The 8,903-nt window shown below is 58.1% G+C and overlaps 1 protein-coding gene and 1 long non-coding RNA gene across 2 annotated transcripts in view; both read right to left on the reverse strand.

The window, feature by feature from the left end:
• The window catches only part of LOC121660631 (serine/threonine-protein kinase pim-1-like), a 5,580-nt gene extending 3,302 nt beyond the window's left edge, over positions 1–2,278 (reverse strand). Inside the window, 4 exon segments of the mRNA XM_042020041.1 lie at positions 256–622; positions 828–878; positions 996–1,504; positions 2,242–2,278. Of these exon segments, the coding sequence (XP_041875975.1) occupies positions 256–622; positions 828–878; positions 996–1,504; positions 2,242–2,278 (964 nt within the window).
• Positions 2,279–3,132: 854 nt separating this feature from the next.
• On the reverse strand, positions 3,133–3,478 carry LOC121660629. Its single transcript, XR_006014733.1, has 2 exons — positions 3,404–3,478; positions 3,133–3,303 (listed from the first exon to the last, which is right to left on the reverse strand). It is a non-coding gene; the product is annotated as an uncharacterized LOC121660629 (long non-coding RNA).
• Positions 3,479–8,903: the final 5,425 nt, after the last annotated feature.

The raw sequence follows: 8,903 nt of genomic DNA on the forward strand, positions 1-8,903 counted from the left end.
TGACCCTTGGACCTGCCTGCAAGCAGAGGGTATTGTTCAATCAAGAGAGGATTACCTTCAGTCAGCCATACCATTGTTTTCCAGTTGTTCAGTAACTAAGACTTGGTATTTCAAAAGTGGCTTTCATTTCGATGTCGCTTGTAGTTTTCATATTCCCAAAATCTTTTGTCAGGCAATCATATTTATAAGGCTTTCCTGTTTCATCTTCCCCAACAGAGATGTCTCTACCAGGAGCCTCCTCCTGCATGGGCTCACCTGCAAAGCTGGTGTAGGCTGCAGCTTGCAGGTAGGTGCCACAGCCAAAGTCAATGAGTTTGGCCTGCCCGGTGGCCAGGTCAACCAGGATGTTCTCCGGTTTGATGTCCCGGTGCAGGACCCCGCAGCTGGTGCAGTGCTGCACGGCCTCCAGCACCTGGCGGAACAGGTGCCGCGCCACCTCCTTGCACAGGAAGCCCCATGCCCAAATGAAGTGAAGGAGGTCCTGAGACGGCTCCGGGCGCTCCAGCACCATCACCACGTTTTTGGGGAGCTCCAGCCACTCATGGTGCTGGACGATGCCAGGGAAGCCAGCGGACACCTTGTCCAGCAGCACAATCTCCAGTGGTGCTCGGGTGCCGTCGGGCTGTGGGAGGAGCACGATGCCGTCAGCGGGGCCGATGCCGTGCCGGGGCTCGGCAAGCCCTCAGCCAGCCGGGGACGCTCTGCGCGCTCCGCTGGCCCCACGGCCGCTCTCCCTCGAGGCGTTCTGGCGGCTTCCACCCTGCCAGGCCTCGGCTCATCCCCGCCCATCGCGCCCCGGCTTCTCCCGCTGCCCCTCGCTCACTCACCAGCTGGCCCCAATGGCGGATGCGGTTCCGTAGCACACATTTGATGGCCACCTGCAAGGCAAGGGGAGCAGCGGGCTGAGCTCGCCGCCCGCCGTGCCGAGCCCCATGCTTCTTCTCCTCCTCCTTTGCCCCCCGCCTCCCGCGCCCGCCGCCGGCCCCGCCACTCACCGGGGCGCCGTCCGAGAGCCGCGTCGCCGCCAAGACGCTGCCGAAGCCGCCGCGCCCCAGCAGCGAACCCAGCCGGTACCCCTCCTTCAGGCCCTGCTACGCCTTCCCTGCCGGCGAGATGCGGCCGTCAGCGCTCGGCCCGGGGCCAGGAACGGCCCCCGAGCGCCGCTCAACCGCCCCGGGCCGGCCATCCCCACATGTTGGCTCTTTTGAAGCGGACACCGGCGGCTCGGGGCCGGCGGCCGCGCTCAAGAGCGGCGGAGTTCGGGCCGGGGAAGACGCTGCGGAGGCGGCGGGAGCGGCCGCGCCGCCTGTGTCCCCGGCGGGCCCTGGCAGGAGCCGAGGCCGGGACCGGGGCCGGGGTCGGGCCAGCCGGAGCCAGGGGCTGGCGATGGTGCCCAGGAGCCAGGCACTGATGCCCGCCCAGCAGCGCCACAGCCAGGACGGCGAGAGCCGGGCGGAGGCGGGACCGCGGCAGGACGCCCGGGGGCAGGGAGGGGGCAGCCCCGCCCGGGGCTGGGGGCGGGCCGGGGGCATGGCCCGGCCGGGCATGGGAAGAGGGAGGCCGCGGGAGGGGGGGTTGGGGAACGAAAGGGAGAGCAGGAGAGGGTGCGAGACCCTGGGAGAGGGAGAGGAGGAGCAGGAGAAGGGACGCAGAGGGTTCGTGGACTCGCTGCTCTTTTGCTGCTCTTGTGCTGCTGCCGCTGCTGCCGCTGCTGCCGTTGCTGCCGCTGCCGCTGAAGCACTGGGAGCATTTGTCCGCGTGTCCGTGTGTCCGGTGCCCGTGTGTCCGTTGCCCCCCGCGCGCCCCACGGCCGAGCCCGCTGCTCCACTCCGGGGCTGAGGCGGAGTCCCGGAGCATCTCTTCCTCCCGCAGCCACACCAAACCTGCTCGGCCATTGGGAGCATTTTTGCACACGTTTCCCTTTGAAGGGCTCCTCTCTACCCCCATTTCCAAGGAGTCTCCCTGAGGTTTTGGCTCCTGCAGCGACAGGGCAGCGATTGGGCTTCAAACTGCAAGAAAGACATGGAGGGGCTGGAGCACGTCCAGAGATGGGAATGGGGCTGGGGAAGGGTCTGGAGAACTTCTGAGGGGCAGCTGAGGGATCTGAGGGGGCTGAGCCTGGAGGAAAGGAGGCTCAGGGGGGACCTGGCTCTCTCCAAGTCCCTGACAGGAGGGGGCAGCCAGGAGGGCTGGGGCTCTGCTCCCAAGGGAAAGGACGAGAGGAAATGGCCTCGGGGGAACCTTTGGGGTGGATGGTAGGGAAATTCTCGTCCTCCATGTCTCGACAGAGAGGGAGGGGGGGAGGGGTGGGGCACGGCCTGGGGACACGGGGGTGGTGACGCTGGGCTGGGGACACGGGAAAGGGCACGGGAAGCCAAAGCCCCGCTGAGCGCTGGCGCTGGGCTGGCACGGGGTGAGCCGGCAGCAGGGCCCCACAGCCCTGAGGGACTCGCCCCGACGCCCGGGGAGTATTGATCCTGGTCTCTAAAAAATGAGACTCAATAAAATATCATTAAAAGATGCCTCCTTCTCCTTCTCCTCCTCCCCCACCCCTTCTCCTGCTCCCCTCGGGCCCAGCGCCCACCCTTGGCCCCCGTTTTCCCAGCGCGGTCGCATCCGGCGGGAGGAGCCGGGATGGAGCCGGGACAGGTCGGGCTGGGGCAGGGCTGGGCTCTGGGCCCGGCCTGGGAGCCCCCCACGCGCCCCCTCCCCAAATTCCCCTGGCGGGGGGCGCTGGGGGCGAGGGGGGGCGCAGGTGGGGTCCGGGTGGGGAGCGCTGGGCGCTGCGGGTCTGCCTGGCAACTGGTGAGTCACCAGCGCCGCGCGCTCTGATTGGCTGAAGGTTGTTCAGCGCCTTCTCTGATTATCTGATACTCGCGGGCAATTTTGGTTGGTCCTTGGGGGCTGTGGGGCGGCTTTGGGGGGGGTCTCTGCGCCTTTGGGGTTCGCTGGCTGCCGATTTGGGGTTGAGGTGCCTCCCAAGGACCCCCCGGGGGGACGACACAGGGGTGACACACGGGGGTCCCCATTCCCGATCCATCCTGGGGCCGGTTCTGCCCCCTCCACTCTCGGTCCCCCCGCGGGATCCCCCAAAGTCCCTTCCCACTGTTCCCCGAATAAACGGGACCGGGGCGAACTGGGAAGCCTTCCTGGGAACACTGGGAGCAGCCGGGCAGGGGCAGAGTGACAGCGGGGCTGGGGGGGACACACGACCCCCCAAAATCAGCGCGGGGACGGAGCGGGGGGTCCCGGCCGGGCCCGAGGCCACGGGGAGGGGCTGCGGCCGCCGGCGGCTCAGGAGCTCTGTGGGCAGAGCAGAGGGGGTGACACCGGGCAGGGGGGCCCCGGGGGAGCACAGAGCTCCGGGAGAGGGGGGGCACGACCCCCGGGCCCCTCCCGTCACCTGCTTGCACAGGTAGAAGCCGAGCCCCAGCGCCAGGAGACGAAGTCCAACACGAAGCCCCCGATCCCTGTCAGCATCTTGGGGGATGGAGGAGCAGCTTTGGGGGGCAGGCAGCAGAAGGATCTGGGAAACGACGGTGGCTGCCAGGAAGGGACTGGAATGGACTGGGACAGAATGGGATGGACAGAATGGGACGGGAGGATACACTGGGACCAGGACCGGGACTGGGCAGGACCAGATTTGGAGCACCAGGGATTATACTGGGATATATTGGGACCACACTGAGGGCTACTGGGAACATGCTGAGGGCCAATGGGTGCTGCTGGGATATACTGGGAGTGATTTGCATCGTACTGGGAATGACTGCGATTGTACTGGGAGTGACTGGAACCACAGTGGTGGTGAAAGGGTGCAATTGGAAAAATGCAGGGGGCAACTGGGATCATCCTGGGAGCAGCTGGCCCATACTGGGGTCATACTGGGATCATTGGAGTGACAGGGTCATGTTGGAGCGACTGGCATAGTTCTGGGAGTATCTGGGAGTGACTGGGATCATACTGGGGGTGACAGGAATCAAACCAGACTCCTACTGGGAAGTTACCTGGAATCATACTGGGGGTGACTGGACTCATACTGGGATCATGCTTAGAGCAACTGGGACCATGATGGGACAAAAGGCATCACAGAGGGACTGACTGGGAGTGGCTGGGTTCATACTGGAAGTGACTGGGGCCCTACCTTACTCTACTGGGAGGGACTGAGAGTGAAAGGAACCATACAGGGCATGACTGGGAACAACTGGGACCATGTTGGGGGGCAAGTGGGATCTTATTGGGAATGACTGGGAACATAAAAGCTTGAGTGGAATTTTATCCCGTGGCATTCCCAGGAAGCAGTGGCCGCTCCGCACCCCCAGCCCGGGGGGGGGGAGCAGGGGAACCACTGGCAGCACCTTCGGGGCACAGCCGAGGGCTGGGGGGCTCCTCCCCCACTTCATTTTCTCTGCCCAATTCAAATCATCCCCTCCCATTAAAATCCCCTCCATTCACATCTTCTCCCCACCATTAAAGTTTCCTTGCCCCAATTCAACTTTTCTCCCCAATTAAGCCCTGAGGGTCCTCCCGGCAGGACCCGGCTGGGACCTTCTGGAAACAGCAGTGGGAAGAGTTCAAAAATTCCTCATTACTTCCATCGATTTCCTTGGTTTCTAGGGCATTTTCCTGCAGCTGCTCCAGGCCATGGCTGAGGGGTCTCTCGGGCTCCAGCCCCTTTTTCCAGCTCTTTTCCTCAGCTGACCCAAAGCTGCAGATTTTGGGGGGCGGGAAGAGTCGCTCTGCTCGGGGGTCCCCGCGGTGCCCCAGGGAGGCCCCGAGGCTGCAGCGCGGTTCCCTCCGGCCCCTTGGAGCATTTGGAATCTCCAACTCTCAGCAATCACTGTCCGTGGCATTCAATCCCCCCTGCAGGGTTTTCCCCCAGACCGGCTTTCTTTCCAGAGGGTTTTGTGGTTTCGCTTCGAGCCGGGGCCTGAGGGCACCAGAGCGGCCGCGGGTGCCGGGGCAGGAAGGGCTGAGGGACAGCACCGCCCCACAAACCTCCGGGAGGGGGACAAGGGCTGGAGGGGGAAAAGAGAGAATAAACACGAGATTTTAGAAAAAGAAAGAAAAAAAAAGCGTACCTCTAAGGAAATTCGGCTTGTCTTGCAGCTTGCGGGACACGTCTCAGTGTGCAGGTCACGTTGGCATGCACCAATTATTACCGCAGGCCTAGGCCCTAGAGTATATCACCGTGTCCTGCAGCCATAGGGAGGAGGAGAGAAGATCCAGTAGGCAGGAATTGTGCAGCAAGATTGATTTATTTAATTATTTTACAAACTCTCTTATAGACTTTTTTCTTCATAGTCTAATTGGAAAAAGGATCAGCTACCCCTTGTGGTGATAGGCTAAATCCTAAAACATCCATTGTCAAAATATTTTTCTACTATACTATTAACAAAAGTTTTCAAGGTTGCAGGTAGCTTGGTTGTTTACATACCCTGCTACTTCTGTGAGAGAGAAAAGTCTCTCACGGACTTAGAAAATAGCAAGAAAAATCCTTGCTGGCAGCATTTTTGTATCTACAATGAGTGAGTGGGGTGTGGATCACATCACTGGCATCCCTCACTCGCCCACAGGCCAAGCCATTGTAGAGAGGAAACATCAAACACTAAAAATAATGCTAGAACAACAAAAAGGTGGCAATGAGATTGCTGCCCCCATCACAAGACTGTCCAAAGCGTTGTTCACTTTGAACTTTTTAAACTGCTCCTATGAGGAACCTGATCTTCCCATAATGAGACACTTCACAAACTCTGCCAAACATAAACTGACTGAGAGACCTGAGGTCCTAATAAAAGACCCTGACACTTTACAAATACGTGGCCTGTACCCCCTAGTCACCTGGGGTAAAGGCTACGAGTGTGTTTCCACCCCAGAGGGTCCAAGATGGATCCCTGGGAAGTGGATCAAACCCTTTTTGAGACCACCTGCGGATGCCAAACAAAGGAAAGAAGCTGCCACAGCCTGGAAAAGAAGAAAAATCAAGCCACCTGGAAAAAAGACTCCTCCTCCAGGCCTGAAAAACAAACCCTCCATCTCCCAGTCTCCTTAAAATGTGTCTCCCTTCCCAAAATGACCCCTCATTTTGTTTTGAAAGAGGGGCAGTCCAAAGGAGCCATTGTTATTTAAGTTGATTGTATTTGTATTAATTTTATTTGTGTTATACTGTTCCTAAAGTTACCTCCCTTGACAGCGTGATGACATCCTACCTGCTGCTGTCCCACCTGCTGCTGCAGCTCCTCCTCTGCACTGGGAGCTCCAGCAGACGGATTCCTTCCATTATCAAGGACATTGTATGGGGTTTCTTTATGGAGTTGTTAATTTTACTAGCCTTTCCCAATTTTAAATGTTTTGTTTTGAAATCCCTTAAGCCTTCCCCCTCATTTCAAAGTAATAAAGAAGGGGGAGATGTTGGTGTGACCCAGCCCACTGCAGGGCTGGGGCTGCGTAATGCCAATCAATCCCAGCCCCTCCCCTGGATCGAGTTCCCCCAAGAGGCCGACTCAGAGGTCGATGGGTGGCTCAGAAGCCTAAGCCGCACCCCCTGGGCGGTGCCCGGGTACAAGCCACCTCCCCCAGTTCGGGAAAATTCTCGGTTACTCAGTCGTTCATTGGTTCTGTTATAACTCCCGCCTCTCGGTTTCCCCCAGTGGTTCTTGTTCCATTGTATCCTCCCCCTGGCTTGTAACTCATTGGTTGTTTTCCCCTTTCACCGGGGTTTTCAAATTCCCTATAAAATGGAGGGAAAAGCCTCAGTAGCCGACCCCACCAATCCCATCACATACCAACACATCGGATTCCAGCCCTTCCGAGCTTGTTTGGGTAGCGAAACTTGTAACAATAAACCTGTTAGAAGTTAAACCTGAACAGCCTCTCTCTTCCTTTGTCTCCAAGCTAACGTGAGCAGATCCCATCGGCCCCTGCCGTGTTCCCTCTGCCGAGAAGCCAGCTAGATAGCCCAGCCAGCAGCTCTTTTCCTGATCCCCAAGTCGATTCTGTGACGCACAGAAGTAACGCAGCTGGACTGTCTCTGACCTGGGGCACGCCAGAGCTCATGCTTTGAGCACCAAACGCCGTGTTAAGCCTGACTGGGAAAGAGTGGCAAAAGCATCTGATTGTGACTGGCCCAGAGGCCCCGTGTATTCTGGGCATAGACTTCTTCTGGAATGGCTATTACAAAGACCTGAAAGGACTCAGGTGGGCATTTGGGATTGCTGCTGTGGAGGCAGAGGGCATTAGGAAATTGAACACCTTGCCTGGACTATCAGAAAATCCTTCTGCAGTTGGGCTCCTGAAAGTGGAAGAGCAACGAGTGCCAGTTGCCACCTCAACAGTGCACCATCGGCAGTATCGGACAAATCGAGATGCTGTGATCCCCATCCACAAGATGATCTGTGAGCTGGAGAGCCAAGGGGTGGTCAGCAAGACCCACTCACCCTTCAACAGCCCCATCTGGCCTGTGCACAAGTCTGACGGGGAATGGAGATTGACTGTGGACTATCGTGCCCTGAATGAAGTGACTCCACCGCTGAGCGCTGCTGTGCTGGACATGTTGGAGCTCCAGTACGAGCTGGAGTCCAAAGCAGCAAAGTGGTACGCCACTATTGACATTGCTAATGCATTTTTCTCCATTCCTCTGGCAGCAGAGTGCAGGCCTCAGTTTGCCTTCACCTGGAGGGGTGTGCAGTACACCTGGAACCGACTGCCCCAGGGGTGGAAGCACAGTCCCACCATCTGCCATGGACTGATCCAGGCTGCACTGGAAAAGGGTGAGGCCCCAGAACATCTGCAGTACATTGATGACATCATTGTGTGGGGGAACACGGCATCGGAGGTATTTGAGAAAGGAGAGAAGATCATCTAGATTCTCCTGCAAGCTGGATTCACCATCAAGAAGAGCAAAGTCAAGGGACCTGCCCAAGAGATCCAGCTCCTAGGAGTAAAGTGGCAAAATGGACGACGTCAGATTCCGACTGAGGTCTCAATAAGATCACAGCAATGTCTCCACCGACCAACAAGAAGGAAACACAAGCTTTCCTAGGTGCCATAGGGTTTTGGAGAATGCACATTCCCGAGCACAGCCAGATCGTGAGCCCTCTCTACCTGGTTACCTGAAAGAAGAACGATTTCCACTGGGGCCCTGAACAGCAGCAAGCCTTTGCCCAGATCAAACAGGAAATCGCTCACGCCGTAGCCCTTGGCCCAGTCAGGACAGGACCAGAGGTGAAGAACGTGCTCTACTCTGCAGCCAGGAGCAATGGTCTGTCCTGGAGCCTCTGGCAGAAGGTGCCTGGTGAGACTCGGGGCCAACCACTGGGATTCTGGAGCCGAAGCTACAGAGTGTCCGAAGCCAACTACACTTGGCAGCTTATGAAGGAGTCCAGGCTGCCTCAGAAGTAATCGGCACAGAGGCACAACTCCTCCTGGCACCCCGACTACTGGTGCTGGGGTGGATGTTCAAAGGAAAGGTTCCTTCCATGCATCACGCCACTGACGCTACTTGGAGCAAATGGATTGCCCTCATCACGCAGCGCGCCTGAATTGGAAACCCAAGTCGCCCTGGGATCTTGGAAATAATTACAAACTGGCCAGAAGGTGAGACTTTTGGGTTATCTTCTGAAGAAGAAGAGGAGCAGGTGACACGTGCCCAAGAAGCCCCACCATATAACGAGCTACCAGAGTGAAAGACAATACGCCCTCTTCACTGATGGTTCCTGCCGAATTGTAGGCGCTAGCCGGAAATGGAAAGCCGCTGTATGGAGCCCCACATGACAAGTTGCACAAGCTACTGAAGGAGAAGGTGGATCAAGCCAATTTGCCAAACTCAAAGCTGTCCAATTAGCTCCTGACATTGCTGATAGAGAGAAGTGGCCAAAGCTCTACCTCTACACTGATTCATGGATGGT

Source organism: Corvus kubaryi, unplaced genomic scaffold, assembly GCF_017639235.1.
Source record: "Corvus kubaryi isolate FWS band 111438036 unplaced genomic scaffold, C.kubaryi_AGA036_p1.0 36717, whole genome shotgun sequence".
Lineage (NCBI taxonomy): Eukaryota > Metazoa > Chordata > Aves > Passeriformes > Corvidae > Corvus > Corvus kubaryi.